Source organism: Branchiostoma floridae, chromosome 2 (assembly GCF_000003815.2).
Source record: "Branchiostoma floridae strain S238N-H82 chromosome 2, Bfl_VNyyK, whole genome shotgun sequence".
In the NCBI taxonomy this organism is placed as follows: domain Eukaryota; kingdom Metazoa; phylum Chordata; class Leptocardii; order Amphioxiformes; family Branchiostomatidae; genus Branchiostoma; species Branchiostoma floridae.
The window spans coordinates 19,674,949-19,693,038 of record NC_049980.1 but is presented as its reverse complement, the minus strand read 5'-3'; the positions used below and the strand labels follow the sequence as shown (position 1 = coordinate 19,693,038).

Genomic DNA, 18,090 nt, shown 5'->3' with positions numbered 1-18,090 from the left:
GAAATAACTATAGTGGATTTGATTAACGTTAGTATACATCATTCAGTATTGAGTACACTTAACCGGCTATACTGTGACTGATGACATGTTTACAGTACTCGTAAGATGCATATATCCTTGACAATTACTGTGGCAAGGTCTTCATTGCCAATGTTTGTGTGTGTATACTATGTGTGTGTCCTGTATATTAATACAATCTAACTCAGTCTGACAGAAAATCCACCTTCAGTAGAAGTCATGTTTTGCAGCTATTCTAAAATTTCATTTTCACTAATATTCAAGAGGTAAGACAAAGACTCATGCAACAATGTATATCATGGCTAAGGTCATGTTATGTTGACCCAAACAATCCAGAGATTTTAGCTTGTTAAACTGGGACATATGGTTACAATTTGATCTTAACCTTATAGTGGTATATGAAAAGTCATTATTTCCCATCTCAGAAAGTTTGGTGGTCCTCGTGGGTGCTGTTTAAGTAACAAATGTGTTTGTGTGACAGCCAATTTGCAATATTTTGTAATCTGAACTGTCCCTTATTTTCTGTCTTGAGCATAAGGGCCTAGCTGTGTTATTTTCACAGGGGTAGCCAGAACACTGATAACCCATAAGTTGGATGTAAACAAAGGTCTCCTGTAAGGCTTTAAGATGTAAGGAAGTAGGTCTGCATGTTTATATGAATTGAAAAGCACTGTGCTAGGTGTGGTGTGACTAGGTGTTTCTGGAATGTTGTCCTCATGACACAACAGGTCAGATCATTGCGGTAATGAAGCACAGGCATTAGTATTAGTACTTCATTGTGAAGTACGGGAAATTGGTACTTCATTGTCATTAGCCATTTACGGATAAGGTGTTTAAGGAAAAAATTTGTATGAGCGAAAAATCTGTTGACTTAATTTTGACAGAATTACATATACTTAGTAAACCAAAATTTTCTGGCTACTTTTTTTGCTAAGAATTCTTAATGGTCAACTGAATGCTGATAAGGAACTGTTGAAAGGTTTACGAGGTCATGTTTTAAAAAGTGTATTTTATGATGCAAGATTTTGATGTAACATAGAACTGCTGTGTCGATCCCTCTCAATTAGAAATCCGGAGTTCAAAGGCAGAAGGGTTGATGCAGCTGGGGTGGCCTGTCTTGGACAGCAGCCAATAACAGCACATTCATTTCTCTCCCTCCAGAATCGCCCCAGGAAAACGAGAGGAACAAAGCAGGGTCCAGGCGAGGGTTCAGGAATGCAGAGCACTGCAACAAGCAACGGGGATGACCAAGCTGGCGCCGTAAAGATGCATTCCGATCAGGTTTCGGCGCCGCCACCGGAGTATGACCCGCCCGCCAACGGTTTCGCCGATTGTGCGGAGAAACAGCCACTTTCTAGTTTGGAATTATTGGGGGCCGACTGTGATGGAGGTGGGGAGCACGGCAACAATGATTCTGACGGAGAAAATGGCGACGGTGGCTCGGAGTCCACACAGGACAGCGGTATCGATCAAGGCGTGTCGCCGGAATGCCCGCTATCTGCAGGGAACGGAGACTCGGGCGTGGAGGAACACGGGGAGGCCGTGGGAAGTGTTGAAACTGTTCAGCTGGAAACCGGTAGAACGAGAGAAGAAGGGCAGGAGGACTACACCGAGATGACGCATCATGCGGAGGCCGTGGAGCTAAACGCTGACATCATCAACAATGGCTTCCATAGTGAGGCGTACGCCGCCACCATGTCGGAATCCGGGGAAGAAGTCACGGTTTCTGCCATCGAAGCTCTTGCAGAGCAGGAGGTTTCTATGGGAGATGTTGCAGGAAGTATTGCTCGCCGTGAGGCTCCGTCAGCAGAGGCACCTGAAACTGATGGTGAACAAAATTTGACATCTGATGAGGTGGAAATGTTGCCAGACAGGGAAAACTCTCATGCAGAAGAAGGTACACCAATGCTTGCGGAAAGCGAGGGCGGTCCTCCGAGTGTCCCCATTCCCATTGAAACAGATACTGTTGTGGAAATTGCGAGCGAGGTGGTTCTAGAACCTTCTCCTGACGTGGACACGGGTGGGGCTCTGACAGACACTCGCTTTGGGTACAGCTCGTATGCACATAACTTCGGGGAGGACGCTGTGGTCGATAAAGTCTCAGAAGTTGCTAGTGGAGCAACAACGCCAGATGACGAAAATATGTCTGTATCTGAAAAAAGGAAAAAAGAAACCCAGGGGTCCTCGGTAGTGCAGTTGAAGGCTGCCATTGCACCACAAGCGAAAACCTCACCCGAGACAAACCCAGGTCTCAAAGTCAAACCACCAAAAGCCAACAACAGGAGCAGGAAGAAATCGGAAGCAACAAAATCAGTATCACAAGTCAGTAGTAGATCTGCATCTAGAACGTCTGCAAGGACATCATCTAGGAGACAAAATTCTGGTAAATCTGGAAAAGAAGCTAAAGCTATAGAAAAAGAGGCAAAGCCTACAGCAAAAGATGCAAAGTCTGCACCAAAAGATGCTAAGTCTACTTCAAAAGATTGTAAATCTCAGGCAAAAGACCCAAAGTCTGTGTCAAAAGATTCAAAGAGTAAGGATGCAAAGGTGGTATCCAAGGATGCCTCAGCAGTTTGTAAAGACCTTAAGTCCAATACACCAGCAGATGAATCCAATGAAGTGAAAACTAATGATAAGATAGAGTCTGTAATGCCAAGTAAGCAGGATGAGGACACAGCAGACCAGGAAATTAACAGTGAAACATCAAAGAGTAAGAGGAAAGGGCTTAAAGCCACAACAGTCAAGGGAAAAGCAGGCAGACTAAGTAGTTCTCGTTCAAGACCCAGGAAAGCAGTAGATTCCAAGCTGCCAGTAAGCCCATCCAAGTCAAAGGAGGAAACAAAATCTCTGTCAGTGCATTCTGAAGATAGGACTTCATCAAAACAACAGGACTCCAGGTCCCCAAAGAAAAGAAAAAACTCCTCAGTGCCCAAGCCTGATGAGACCCATACTACATCAAGCTCTTTGAGCCCAGAGCCAAACCTTATCTCAAAGGAAAGTCCCAGTGCAGACTTGTCACCCCCTTCTTTACAGCTTTCTGTTCCAGACAAACAACGTAGGAAACCCAGAAAGCAAAATGTTGTTGGTGTGAAGAGTAGACCTAAAAAGCAGAAGGAATGTCATAAGAAAGAACCAGCAAAAGCTAACAAGGCAAAGGCCTTGGAAAGAAGGCAAGGGAAACCCAGGAAAAGTAAGAAAGATGAAGCAAAATATACTTTACCTGAACTTCTACCCCAGGAAACGGTTAGCAAGGATTTATCCGACAATTCTTTGTCCACTTCGCAGGCAGCTGAAAAAATCCCGTCTCAAGAAGTTGTGAAACCTAGGACGAGGTGCTCACCCAAGAAGCAGAAAGTGGCAACTGAGTCGGTCAGTGTTACAGGAAATGTTCCATCAGGTGCTACAGATGCACCCAAAGATGACAATAAGGAGAAAAATGGAAAAAAGAAGGAAAAGCATTTCGATTCACAAGAGGTGTCTCCAGCAGTTTCACAACCAAACAATTCAGCAATGGAACCCGACATAGCTAAGTCTCAAGATGATGTACCCACTCCAAAGGAGACTTGTTCACCCAGTAGAAGGTCAAGAAGAAAAAGTCCCAAGGAAGAAGGTAAGAAGGCAATAAAAGAAACAAAAAGGAAATCTATGGGAACTATTGTGATAAAACCATCCCCCGCAAGGAAGCAAGAGGAAGCGAAGGAAACTGCTGTCTCAAAAGATGCCCCACCCTCACTAGAGCCGGAGCCATCAGTTTTAAGTCTGCATAGAGGGGATAACTCTACAGATAATGAACTACCAAAGCTCACAGAGTCATTTCCTATAAAAACAGACAGGAGATTGAACAAAAGGGATGTAGGATCACTCAAAGGGAAGCCGGGTAGGCCAAGAAAGAAACGGGTGCCTGATTTAGAGTCACCGCCAGTCCTAACACCAGAGGTCATTCTAGAGGGGAAAACAGAAGAGACTCCGTCACCCATCAGTGACTTGTCAACACAGACCACCAATGATGACTGTATGTTGAGTGACAGTGGCATTGGAACTGACAACAGTACCTCTGACAAGGAGAGAAACAAAAATGACAAGAAAAGGAAAAGTAAAGATGTTGATGACTCCAAAACTCAGGCAACTATGGAGGAAAACAAGAAAGAGAAACACAAACGGAAACACAAGCCAAAGGTTCTACAGGAGGAACCAGGGTTGGACAGGTTAAAAAAACACAAGAAGAGAGTAAAGAAAAAGCACATTCGAGGGAGAGAACGAAATATCGTTGATCCTGTTTTCCTTACCCAAATGGATGAGGTCATTGACCTTGTACATGAACTAAGAATCTCCCCCACCCAACCACAATATATCCCTGGAAATGCATCCTTGGGATCTGTGTTACCTATCTGTCCGCTTCCTACCATTTTTAGGTTGGACTTCAACCGTGTATTGAAGGCAAAACACAAACACGGCAAGGCGAAGAGAATCAAGAGATTGAAACTTCCCAAGGGAAAACCTGGTAGACCAAAGAAGAACAAGATGAAGAGCAGTCCAGAGAAAGGCGACAACAGCGTCACGCCAACATCAGCAACATCAGCCTCTCCTTCATCTGAATGTCTCGAACCTGTTCAAAGCACCAGCACAGATAAAACTACCAAAGGTAGACCAAGAAGAAAGCCAAAGAACCTTTCAGTTACGGCAGCAGTTGATGAAAGGGCTGTTAGGGGACAACAAACAAGAAAAGGGCAACAATCCGCAGAAGTTCATAACCAGCCTGATTTGACCACTGCAGACTCAGTTCAGGATTCCATTGAAGAATGTATCAGGAAAATATCTGGTACAGAAGACATGGCTATGAATAAAAGTGAGCAGAATGCACATGGAAGTAGTTTGGAGAACACAGCTGTTGACACTATGACTGCTGCAATAGAAGCTTGCATTGGCTCGGGAACAAAGGCAAAGCCAGGACGTAGGAAGAAGGTTGAAAAAGAGGTTCCTGGCAATGATGTACCAGCAGAAGATGCAGACAAGCCAAAAGCAAGAGCAAAAGTGTCCAGAGTGTCTAGTAGGAAGTCTATAGCAAGAGATCACGTAAGCAATGAAAATGAAAACAGTACACCGATACAGACGGAAAGTACTGAAACTGTTCCTACCACAGAGCTTGTTCCATGTTCGAAGTTAGACACGAGTCAAACAGTGCCATCTGTTCAAGAGACAAGAAAGGCAGGGAAAGGTAAGAGAACACGACCAGCGGAGGAAACGATGCCCATTAAGAAACGACGGGGAAAGATGATGTCAATTTCAGGTGTTACCTCCAGTCTTGCACTTCCAGAAACACCGTCCCAGTCTTCCAGTGTTGTAGAAGATGTGTTGAATCCCCCCTCCCCTCCACGGGAACAAACGATGGTAACACACGACGGGTTACAGAGACGGCTGCCTCGGACGTTCTTGCACAAACCTCTGGTTACCAAAAGCCACCAGGTGGACCAGGCCAGCAAGATACTCAAGAGGGCCAAGATGCAGGCTGTCAAGGTGCCAAAACCAGTCAGGAGACCTGGTCGGCCCCGGAAACGACCTCCCTCACCAGACCCCGAACCAGACGCTTCTGCTGACGTTACGAAAGACCAGGATGAGGACCAGAGTGTTCACTTCGACCATGACGAGAGAACATTACCAACGCAGAGTGATATTGACACGTATATGGAAACAATCGAGGCTGTGGTAGCAGAAGCCTCCAAGTCGGACAGTCTGAACACGACCGGAAGAGCAGAGCCCAAAAGGAAGCGTGAAGCTAGTATTTCTCCCAGGAAGAGAAGAAAGTCTGCTGGTCCCCAAGAGGAACCTCCTGAACCTGCACCTTCATCTGTTACACAGTAAGTGTGTCTCCTTTTCTTCAACATTTAACCTGTCACAGATAATTATAAGGGTCCTGGAAATGTAAAAAAAAAACTATAATACAAACAACTGTCTACACACTGTTTATATGGCATACCTACACACTGTTCGCTTTTGATAGATCCTGCATTTTTCTAACAGTTTACCAGATAAGTATGAAAAGGAGGTAAAAATGGATGAATTTTGACATCTCTTTGAAAACCATTAAACATTTCTAGTATTTCCAGTTACCACATGTATGTGCAAAACTATTATATAGTGTGAAGTTAGGTGAAATTTACATCTGTACATTGAGGTCAATCATGACTTGCTGTTTGATTTATGTTGCATTGTAATTGATTAGTCAACTTATCCCAACAGGAATGATATCCTTAGAGTATAAATCAAAATTTTAAGTGATATTGAAGGACCTGGCAATGCAGACTGCAAAATGTGGAAAGGTTTTGTATTATGGTAAGTCCAAACCATCAAAATGGCAGTTGGAAACTGTTGGAGAATTGTAATGATGATGATAATGATTATCATTTTACTGTCTGTCTTTCTCTTTAGTCCAAGCACAGAATATAAAACACATCTGACATATTCCCATTGAGGTTTTAACTTATCATTCCTCTAGAGGTCTAAAAATGCTTTGGCTTTTTGTAGCCATGGGATGTCCCAAGAATATTTAATATCTATCAAATCATATGACGAGTAGAGTAGGTACATCTTGTTTCCCACTTTGCTATGAAGACCATAAACAACAACACAATTTTAGTCTTAAAATAGTTTGCACGGTCGCAAAATAAGTGACTTAGCATTTCTTTTACCTTAGACTAAGACCAGATAACCTAAACAAGAAAATCGACCTTGACCTTTGCCTTCCAAAGACATACCAAATATTATCACAATTCATTCAGATGTACTTAGGTTTTGCTGACCTCAAAATAAGTCATATAATATATATATCCAAAAATAATTACACACAGATGTAAATTGAAAGCAATATCTCCATTTCTTAGGAAGGTAGTGAAATGAAATTTCTTGGCAGCTTTCATCAAAAGGAACATGTATATATTCTAGCCATAATGATATTCCATCCTACATGATGTGCACAGAAACAAGGAATTTCTCCTCTTCAGCCCAGCTCCTCCCAGCAAACAAGGAAGTTAAGTTGATTAATGGACCAGCCGTATATTACAACATGATAGCCAGGGACCTGGGGGGAATTTGGTGCACCTCTTGGTGGGCTGCCGGCGAAGAGTAATCTTCCCACTGCCAACAGGATCAGAATGTTAAGTGTGAACTCTCCCTGACCGTGGAGCGCAATATGCAAGAGCGCGGGCGGGTTGATGTGAAAGATACCCGCGATATGGGACCTCCTTGCTCCCAGTGATAAAGGAAAGCTAACATGCCTGAAGCCATGAAGGGTAATTGTATTTTTTGTTGGAGATGGACAACTACATCATTTGAATGGCCCGGTCAATGACTGAAGTTCTTACATTTTGTACATTAGGGCTCGAAATACCTTCCTACAGATAAAAGATTTGGATTGAAAATAAGAATGTTGCAATATTGCAAGCAATCTTGCTATGGTATGAAGAATGATTTAGCTATGCAGCAAGCATACAAAAGCCTGTTTAGCTTGTAGCTATTACAAGGCTATACAAGAAGATTTTGGTGGCTGTGTGAGATTTCAATGCTACGGTACGGAACTTCGTCGGAAGGGACGGTGGCTTGAGGATTTGTAGAAAATGTTCTTTAAATGTACGTAAAATTTCTCACACCTTGCAATGTTGCAGGTGAAAGAAAATAATTTTGAGCCTATTTTATAAATACAGTTTGTAACAGACTTAGATGTTAGTTTTTCATATGAAAAACTGTATGTCTTTTATTTTTTAACGAACATAAAAGAATTTTTCTCTCGATATGCCCGCATGTTTGAATGGTTGACCTGAATGCATAATTTAACCTGTGATGTTTGTTATTCTGCAGGCCTTACATACACACTAGGTCTGGTAAAAGGTGAGGACTGGTTACATCATCATGTCCTGTACAATGTCATATATGTAGGGAATGTTGGAAGTACAGTCAAACCTGTCCAAGTGACCACCTCTTCAAGCAGGCCCCTGGCCATTACAACCACGTTTTGATGGTCCCTTAAATAAATTTTCCCACTGGTATCATCAAGAATCCTGTCAAGAATGACCACCTATCCACATAGACCAGGTTTTATCCGTCTCCTGTGTGGTCTTATTGGGCAGTTTTGACAGGATCTAGCATTGGTTAGGGGAAAGCTTTCCATACAGTGTGCCTGTATGTAGTCAGTTTTGATTTGTGGGCTAACTGGAAACTATTGAAGATTTACCTTAACCCACACCAGAACTTATAACCTTTCCTGTATATTCACCCTTTGAATTCCAAAGCGCAAGCCAGTTGAGGTCTCATTCTTGTATTTCTCTTAAGGATATGGGCTAATGGGAAAGTATGTACCTTTTATGGCCATGTATCAGATCCAAACTAATGATATTTCTATTGATTTTTTTCATTCCCTTTCGAGTGCTTCGGCCTCTTGGATCCGGCTATTTTTAACAGTGCTTGTAGGATCCTAAGTTAGTTCCACTGTCTGCAACTGGCCCTTCTGCATCAAGGAGACCTTACTCACAGCTGTCTGGAAGTTCTTCCCAGGATTTCTTTCTGGCACAGAGTTGAGGCCAGGTGCATTCAGGCTTTCCAAGAAATGTAACTTGAGAAATGGCAGAAGTACTAGTTTTCATCCTAGCTTGTCAATGTTTTCCCTCTGTTATTGGCCCCAAGTCAACAGTTCCACACACTCCTGTTACCAAACATTTCCTGCCCAACCTTTGTGGTGCCAGGGAATCAGGTTATTTCCATGGTAACACAGAGTGGGTTAATTGGCCATCATGGTCGGTAATTGGCGTGCCATGTTTTCCTGTGATATGTGCAGGGATAATGGATAATGAAATCAAAGGTCGGAGAGGGATGACCAATTAAGAACCAGTTTGCAATTGCTCTTAAGACCAACCTGCCCCCAGAGACATCACTAAGCTAAATCGCAACTGTTCTGTTTAGTTGTAAAGGCCAACACAATCCTGGGGTTTGGTCATTAGTTCAGAGAGGAGGGGGAATCTTGCCTCTCCAATAGATAAATCAACAGTACATGTACAAAGGAGTGTTATGTTTGATGTACTTTTGAAACCCAAAAGGGAATTGGGATAGGTATTTGCAGAAAGAGTCATCTCTGTAGCACAAACGATAATTCCTGCTGCTTTGCCATATTGATCAAATTCCATGGATCCTTGGATAGTGGTTCAAACCCCACTCCGGTACTACTGTGAGGGGTTACATTCGAATGGGGATGTACTAGTATATTTTGAAGCATGCAACCCTGTATGAAGGAGCTTAAGGCATCAGACCTCTGCACTTAAAAGAACCCAACACACTTACCAAAACACTGGGCGCGACTTGGTGACGTGTGCTTAGCTGAAAACACCAGTCGTGGCAAAGCCACATTGCACTCATACTAGCAACTTGAAAATCATCATGCCTCACCTGAATTGATGATGACTAATCTTTCTTTACCTTACCTGAGATGCTTGCTTCAACTATTGAGCACCCTGAATTATTGGTGAACCAGACACGCCTGGGAAATGTAATCCCATGAAATGGTTAAATGGTGGCTGCATGTACATATGGAAAGGTCAGTCTTTATGGGACCAGCGTAATGGCTGGAAAGGTCACCTTGCTATGGGTGAGGGGAGTCTGATTATATGATAGACACAACCATGAACACCTACCATACTAGGCCCCTCTAAAAGGTTTGCTTGCCAAATGTTGTGTGTTTCTTAGGAAAAGTACCATTCTTCCTATATAAAATTATGAAATCAAAATTTAATGTAGTGCCCAACAATTCTAATAGTTAGAATTTGTGGCAAATTGCTTCACAGTTCTAAAGAGCAGTTGTACATAATGTAAACAATACTTGGGAAATTGCTATAGAAATTAATCCCAGAGTAAGAGTATACTGTAGTCCTTTTTAACTGGTGAAAGGATCATTGTGTCAAAATGTATCCTGATAGCAGATACTGCAGAAGGTACAAATCTACAATGGCAGGGATAGTTTAAACATGATTTATAAGGCTTCACTGATTTCATCATGTGAGATGGAACATTCTAAAAGGTCACCATGGCAGAGGTGCAGGGGTAGTATTGATTTTTGAGGTGTTACTCTCAATCACTGGTTGTTACTGTGCGATGGAGTCCCAAACTGTGGCATTTCAATTTGCCTACAGATTATTCAGGTCAGCATTGTGTAAATGAAAGAAGAAATGTTTTGTCAGTGTTTGTGATTCTAAAGAAAATTTTTTCAGGTTTGTTTTTTTCAGACTGGTCCAGCAAAATTTTTTTGGACCGGTCCAACAAAATTTTTTCAGTTTTTTTTTCGTACTGGTCCAACAACAAAAACAAGTTTTTGTACCCACCCCTAGCCAGGATATTATTACACTTAATTTAAGGTGAGATGGTTGCTATATTAATTGTGGTTAAGGCTGTCAGATTAAAAAAAAAGTGGAAGATCAACATGATACCAGAGTCTAAGGGGAATCCTTGGCACACATATTCAGAGAATATACCCTCGGTAATCAGTTTTCCTTTCAATCCTTAATTTTTATTTTATCCCTACTTCAATTCTATTTCATTCAATTCTATTTCAATCTGTCCATGAACCCAATAAAATGATACTCCAGAGTCACATGTACCAAAAGGTTAATTGCACTTGATTTACTCGGTACTGTATCTAGTGTGTTGTTAATGTCAGTTTTAAGGTTGTACCTTGTGAATGGAAGCTTTGGTCCTGAATATCTTACTGTTGGTAATAATAGATGCATCAATGGTTCCTACAGGGATGCACTAGTTCAGCCACAACTGACTGTCAGTGCAGCAGCGCCCAGTAACCAGTCCGAATCCAGCCCCACAGAGGAGAAGAAAGAGACACCTGCAGCTGCTGTTGTCGTTGAAGGGGTGAAGAAGAAGCGACGAGACCCTCACGAGCCTCGGAAGAAGTACATCAAGGCTGGCCTCTTCTCGGACTACTTCAAGGTTGACCCGTATGTAGCACACGCTATTGTTTCTGTTTGAAAGTAGCTAGGACTTATTAGGGTTGCATAATAGGTGGTCAGTTACAGGTTAACTGTTTTGGCAAGCTGGTGGAGCTATGTTTTGCAGTGGAGAGGATGCATGGTCTTAAGCCATAGATTAAGCTGTGGTTAGAAACATTGAGCATTCTTTAGTCAAGTAAAATAACAACTAACTAATAATAGCCTAAGATGAACGAAGATAGCTGAAGACTGAATGCCCTGAAGATAGCCAAAGAACAAGAAAACATCTAGCCATTTCTTTCTTTTCCCTTTTTTTCTTGAGGATCAAGCTGTGACTATGGTATTGTCTAATGCAGGGACTGCTCAGCATACTAAAAAGGGCTCAGGTAGTCTGTAACCAAAGCAAAAGAGTTTTCAAGTTTTTATACTTTTATCAAACTTTTTCCAGTTCACAGCAGCTCAAGACATACTTTGAAAATATACTAATAGGTTGGTACCCGACCATTCCCCCCTCCTCTTCCCCATTTCAGACAAGTTTTGACTTGGAATGACAAATTTTTCTTATCACCGAAATACATGTCAGAGGAATATTGGTTCATGATAACTAGGCCTGTGAATATAAGAGAAAAATGATATGGATTTTATAGTCAGGCAGTTAATTTTTTGAAACATGTGTGAACAAACATACAATGGGAAAGTTCAAGAGAGGTATTATCAGCCCAAAATTGCAAAAAGGTTACATGTCATCATCCAAAACCATTTGTGTTTTTGCACAATTAGACTATGAGTGCTTTTTAACTAATTTAAGTGTATTTGCACAGAGGGTCTACAAATTGTTGAAATTTCCCGTTAGCCAATGAGCACAAAGGTCGTCTCTTTGTAACCAATGGGTAAACAGTATTCTAGTTAGATGTGTGGGAGGAACAGAGGTCTAGCTTGTAGGCTTTTATGACTGGCAAGTTGCAACTGTACCTGAGTTTTCTTCTGTTTTTTTCCAGCATTATGTGCAGAGTGGTCAGTTTAGGCAAGGGAAGGCTTGATGACAGTCCTGCTGGCACTGACTCAGGGTGATGATGCCAGAATGTTTCTCTTTACATTTCAAAAGGTTCTCATTGCTTGCTGCTAACAGGGAGACATTTAAATACCTCTTGCTAACAACAAAATCCATCACTTATTATCCAACACAACACAACTCATCATGCAGTTTTTCATCAAATTTTGTTTTCAGAGACAAAGCAAAATTTCCTTCTTTTTTTTTTAAAGCTTTCAAGTGTTCTTCTGATTTGAAAATAAACTTCCAGAATGAAAGTTATTAAACTGAGACATGAAAAAGGACCTGACAATTGTATAGATTTTTTTGGGATTACATGTGTAATGTTTTGAATTCTTTTCTCAAAAGGCGCTCAGCCAGCATAACACAAGATTTCATTCTAGACCTCCTAAAATTGTGACAGGTCCAACTGTTTTGTTGCTAAAGAGAATTATGACCCATATAAAAGGAAAGTAAAATTTGAAATATTTCAGATGATAACATATATGATAACATAGTATGTTCAGGCCCACAGTGCTTATCGCTTTGAAAATAAAGATAAGACTGTCCCACAATTGCTCATGGAAACAAAATAGCAGCAAATTTAACAACCTTTTGCAATGTTCCATGTAGTTGCAGAACCAGCTTGAAAAGCTTGCTCAATGCATGTTTGTGCTTTTTTTCTTCATCATAAAGCAACAGATGTGCAAAGCAACCATCCTGTTTTCTCTTGGTGCCATTCAATGTGGTTGTGCAATGTTGCAATGTGGTTGGGAGGACAGTTTATTAAGTCATGTACATGTTTCTGCAGGCCCAAACGACAGAAGAATGGCATGACCAAGAAGGAGAAGCTGGAGTACGAGCCCAGCAAATTTGAGTATGGCCTTCTACCAGCACCCATCCATGTCGGTAAGTTGACATCAGCGCTCACCAAAAACTAGCAGCAAGAAATACATTTGAAAAGCTGTACAAGCAAATATTTTCAGAGCATATAGTCACAATGAAAAGTCTAATAGCCTTTAATTGTTTGGCATCTTGTTATGCAGTATGGATCAAACATAGATAGAGGTGCTTGGTCGTTACCTACTTAAGGTAGTCATTGTTGTTTCATTATAAATTGGTACCCTCTCTTTATTACCCTGTGGAGTCGTTTAGTATCTCACTTCTTGTCTTCTTTCCCATGTGTAATGAGGGATTTTTTGTGACCATATCGTCACTCTTTAAAAGCCATAGAGTGCCTCATTTACACATCTACTACACATTATCGCGCCTGCCTCTTCATTCTCTTGCATTGTCCTCTTAGGCTCACTCTATTTTTCTAGTAAAGCCCCTGCAACTACAAACCTTCGGTTTTTGCAAAATGTAGCCTACAGGATATAAACCTTCAGCAGAGAAAAGATGGACTGTTATCGACCAGCTATCCCAGCAGGACATTAGTCATCCCTTTTCCCCAGCTCTGTATCTTTGCTGTTATCTCCTCGCATAAGTCCTTTGATTCATGTTCTGTGTATTTGTGATCTATCAACGGAAGTTAATCCTGGTATGTGCTGTAAATCGTGACATTTGCCAGGGTGGTTTGATACTCATGGCTTTGGCGATGACCTCGTCAATGCAAGCTTAAAACCACCGCAAAAAGATTTGTTTTGCCTGCATGCCCCCTCGTTTAAGGCCAGTATTAGGCCAGTATTGGAGTCCTTATGAATACTACAGCTATTCAGAAAAACCAAACAGTTTTTTTAAACCATGACATCACAATGGTGGTAACCACAAGACTGAACCCTGGAACAATCAAATTTCAGTTTAAAGCATTAGCTATATAAGGAGTGCTAGATTCCCTCAGCTTACAGATAGAGGGCCACTTGGAACGGGATTTTATCAGGCTAGGAGCTAGGGCTGTGTACCTAAATACCCGTACCTGTACCGTACCTAAAAAGTTGTTTAGGTACAGGTCCGGACCTAAACATCTGTGTACCTGTACCTGTACCTAAACAAACTAAATCACTATTAAACACTACTTTTTAAGACTGCTGGACAAGTTAATCTGGAATCAACAATGACAATGGTGATAATCTTGCAGTTGAAACTTAAGAAAACTTGCAAAGGAATTGTTTTGAGATTCAAAGATGTAATTCCCCATACAAAGATGACAATTTATCAATAGAAAAGACATTTAGCTACATGTTTAACTTTCATATACTTGGTTAAACATTTTTAGGTACAGGTGCAGGTCCGGACCTGTACCTAAACCTGTGTACCTGTACCTGTACCTGTACCTGAAAATTTGTTTAGGTACACAGCCCTACTAGGAGCTCAGGTACAAAATGCACTTAGTAGTTAGTCTGATGCTCTTAACTCTCTCCACCAAGGAAGGAAATCAAAATCCTCTTCTCACACACTCACTTATCATAACTCATACCTCGACGAGTTGTCAGGCTTATCTACTATGTAATGCTGTGAAGTATTTGGCAAGAATACATAAACGGATTTCTAACTTGGCTTGATGTGATGGATTTTAACATCCGGGTGAAGAAGTTCTGGACAGTTAAAAGCTTTGATGGGAATGGATAAATAGATCTTGAGCAATCCACATGATGGTTATTAAGAAATCATAGACAAGAGTCTGATTGTTATAAAGAAATCATAGACAGGAAATGGCAACTTAAAAAATTAGATGTGAAAAGTGTAGACACTTTTCCGGCAACACTCAGGCATTGAGACATTTCTTATTAAGAATATGGTGGAACATGTCACCAAAGAGAACCAGGAGACTGGGACAGTGTTAAGGTGCTGGATCAGTACTCCGACTGGTTTTGCTAGAGGTGTGAGGGAGGCGATCTACATCAGTAGACAACACAGCACCTTAAACAGGGACAGGGGGCATCTCTATGTCAAGCCTGTTTGTAACTGTGCCTTGTGATGTGATAATCAATAAACAGTCAAGACTCAAGAGAGCTCCAAGACAAGATCTACCTGGTTAAAAAAGTCTTGAAAGCTCTCCGAGTAACAAAATTTGATGTATGAAATTGTTTAGACATTTCGTCAAAAGTAAGAATATCTTTGGTGTGGACACATTATGAAGTGTGTGAAGTGTACCAACATGTACTCTACCTTTGCTGCAGGAAAGTACCTGAGACAGAAGAGGATTGATTTCCAGATGCCGTATGACATCTGGTGGCAGTACAAGCACAACAAGGTGAAGTGATAGGGAAATATACACGACCTCACAGTGTTTGTACATGGACCATGTTTAGCATGTCGTTTTACATAAATCTTCGGTTAAGATTATATATAACTGACATATTCATTCTTTTTGGATATTTACATGTTGTATGTTTCTTTTTTTGTCTGTATGTTCCATTATTTTCCTACAAAAAAAACCCCACCTAGAACCTGAATTGGTGTGGCCCTTTTTGCATCTTCTGTTCCTCTTGCACCATTGTGGGTTATTTGAATGACTCACAGTATGACTCAACCATCCTGGAAATGGGTTTTATGTAGTTTGAAATGATGTTGTTCAGGATTGCTACCACATGCAGCATAGGCTGTTTTGAATAGTATGGGACAAGAAGCTCAAAAACAACTCCTCAAGGAAAATCACAACAATTTTCTGCAAATTATTGCATTTTGGGAGAACTTTTATTTTAAATGAATGGTTGTTTGAAGGCTCAGTGATTTGCTAATGGCTTAAACATATGGTTGACAATTTTAACCACTTTTCAGTGACAGTGTCAGTCTAGCTAGTGACAGGTCTTTGAAAAAGAGCTTATGCCAATGACTTGAATTATCAGCATTTGAGTGCCTACATGTGTATTAACCATTACCTATTCACAGCTGGTCCATAATCATGACTGTGCTGTTTACATCCTTATAGCTCATCCCCAAGATAGACGAGAGAACGAAGTACAAGAAAATCCGATCAAGTGAGTGCTGTTGATTTTCTTCTCTTAACGCAAGTGGGCTGGAATAGCTTGTACAGCAGCCCTTCTCACAAGGGCTTTCTGTTACACCCTGATAGTACTTATCCCCTGTTGGAAATGTCAACATGAATGCCACTTCTTTGAGCTCTTAAGAGCATCTATTGGAGGCTATTGTAAGAGACTCAACTTGTGTTGAGAGCTCCGCACTTCAAAGTGAGAGCAATACCAGCTCTGGATATAAAGCATTATGTATCAAGTCCTCACTGAATTTTTGTGGCTTGTTTTCATTGTTCTATGTTGAAACATCATCTCTTACAGTAACTGCAATAGAGCCTTTTATCCACAGTCATACCCAATTAGTGTCAGGCTCATCGTAGGTGTAGGGTATTACACAGTTGTGGCATGTCTGTTGTAAGCTGCTTGAGGGGATAGCCATTTTGAGTTGTCCTAATCATTCTATTTCTATGCTTGCTTCAGTGCATATTTCCACACAATTGAGCTGCATTTACAACTGAATGTTTTTTGTTTTTGTTACAGGTAAGGATTCTTTAGGGAATTATTTTCAAAATTAGACTTAGTGATAGTATGGATTCTTTAGGGAATTATTTTCAAAATTAGACTTAGTGATAGTATGATGACTATACTTCTATCAAAAGGAAAATGACAGGAATTAGTCATTATTTTGTTCATTTCTGAAAGTTTTGATTTTTGATCAAAACCTTCTCTGAAGGTGCAGGTACCTGTGTTTTTTGTTTTCAGTTATTTTTTTTTCCTTTAGAGAGAAAAGTGTTATACAAGATCAAAAGGAAATACTTTTGAGGCCCAGTAGGTGGCACTGTTCTGACAGATCTACATGTAGGTGTATCTGTACATGTCTGATTCAGATGCAGTGGAAGGCCCCAAGGCAGTTATCAATAGGTTCATCTTCAAAGTGTCTAGTGATGGTGACTCAGTCAGCATTGGACCAGGGATCAATACAGATAATACACATGTGAATGTAATTTTTTTAGTTTTTTTTTTTTATTGACTGGAAGTCAAGTCAACTGCAAGCTTGTAAAATTAAGATATTTTGAGGTGCAGCAAGGATGTACTTGTATGTGACTGGGAAGCAAATGAGATGGAATGGATTCATAGGCAGAGTAGTCACTGTAAACAGGTGATCTTTATGCAGATGGAGTCTCTAGTAGTGTTACAAGGTTGACTGCATTTGGTAACAGACTTGCATATAGGTCATGTAAAGATTGTACAATGTAGTTAAAACATCAACGATATGTTGGATTTTTGGATTGATCTTTGTATTGCATAAGCTTGATTGGCTACTGTTTTCACAATGCCGAAATTTTTTGTGTAAGGCAAATCATGAAAGGTGACATATAATTATAAGTAACTTGGAACAAGTTAGGCATAAATCTTGATATCAGCATCTATCGTTTTGAAACATTAAATTGTTTGCTGTTCTTGAGCCTGGCCCTGTGGAAAATCATCCACATATTTTAGAGAAACCATGTTAAGACCTGGACGATAGAAATGTGCAGTTTGGATTTGAAGCGTTCCCCCCTGTCATGTCTCGTATGTGGCTTCATCTTTCTTGATGTGCTACACAGCAGTTTGCCAGTTTTAACAGCGTCATTGTCATATTAAGTGGCTTTACAGAGAGTTCTCTGTTCTAGTTTATGCTGCCAACATTAAGAATATGTAAAATTTGAATTCACATTTATCTGAGATATTGTTCCCTTGTGACTCTTGAACGGTGGCAATTCAAGGAATTTGTTGAAGAAAATCCATCTTCAGTGTTCAAGAAATCCACGGAATATAATTGGAGGATAACATTTGGACATAAATGTTCCATTTAAAAAATGATAGATAATGCACTTACAAGACTAGAGTACCTAAGCTTTAGAATGGTCTTTGAATTTTTTTACAGTCATTTATCTGAAAGTCATGTGATTTTTGAGCATGAAGTTTCACCCCAAATTGTAAAGATGTGTGACCTTTGTTTGTCAGGTTGTTGCCTTGTCAGTTAAATTTGAAAGGTCTTGCCTAGTCCTGTAGATAGTCCTGTAGATCATTATGTGTCAAAATGGGTAGAGTGTTTTGCCTGTAATTAAGCTGTCCCAAGTTTCCCCTGACTCTCCTGATTTGTGGCCCTTGG

At 40.7% G+C, this 18,090-nt stretch overlaps 1 protein-coding gene across 6 annotated transcripts in view; it reads left to right on the top strand.

The window, feature by feature from the left end:
* The window catches only part of LOC118409424 (histone-lysine N-methyltransferase ASH1L-like), a 46,200-nt gene that overhangs the window by 15,615 nt on the left and 12,495 nt on the right, over nt 1-18,090 (top strand). For 4 of the 6 annotated variants that reach the window (XM_035810443.1, XM_035810445.1, XM_035810442.1 and 1 more), the window contains exons 3-9: nt 1,180-5,873; nt 7,870-7,899; nt 10,797-11,000; nt 11,990-12,058; nt 12,833-12,930; nt 15,141-15,214; nt 15,893-15,941. In XM_035810443.1, the coding sequence (XP_035666336.1) occupies nt 1,180-5,873; nt 7,870-7,899; nt 10,797-11,000; nt 11,990-12,058; nt 12,833-12,930; nt 15,141-15,214; nt 15,893-15,941 (5,218 nt within the window). The remainder of the gene's footprint in view (nt 1-1,179; nt 5,874-7,869; nt 7,900-10,796; nt 11,001-11,989; nt 12,059-12,832; nt 12,931-15,140; nt 15,215-15,892; nt 15,942-18,090) is intronic. The other 2 variants (XM_035810444.1, XM_035810446.1) reach the window with 2 other exon arrangements.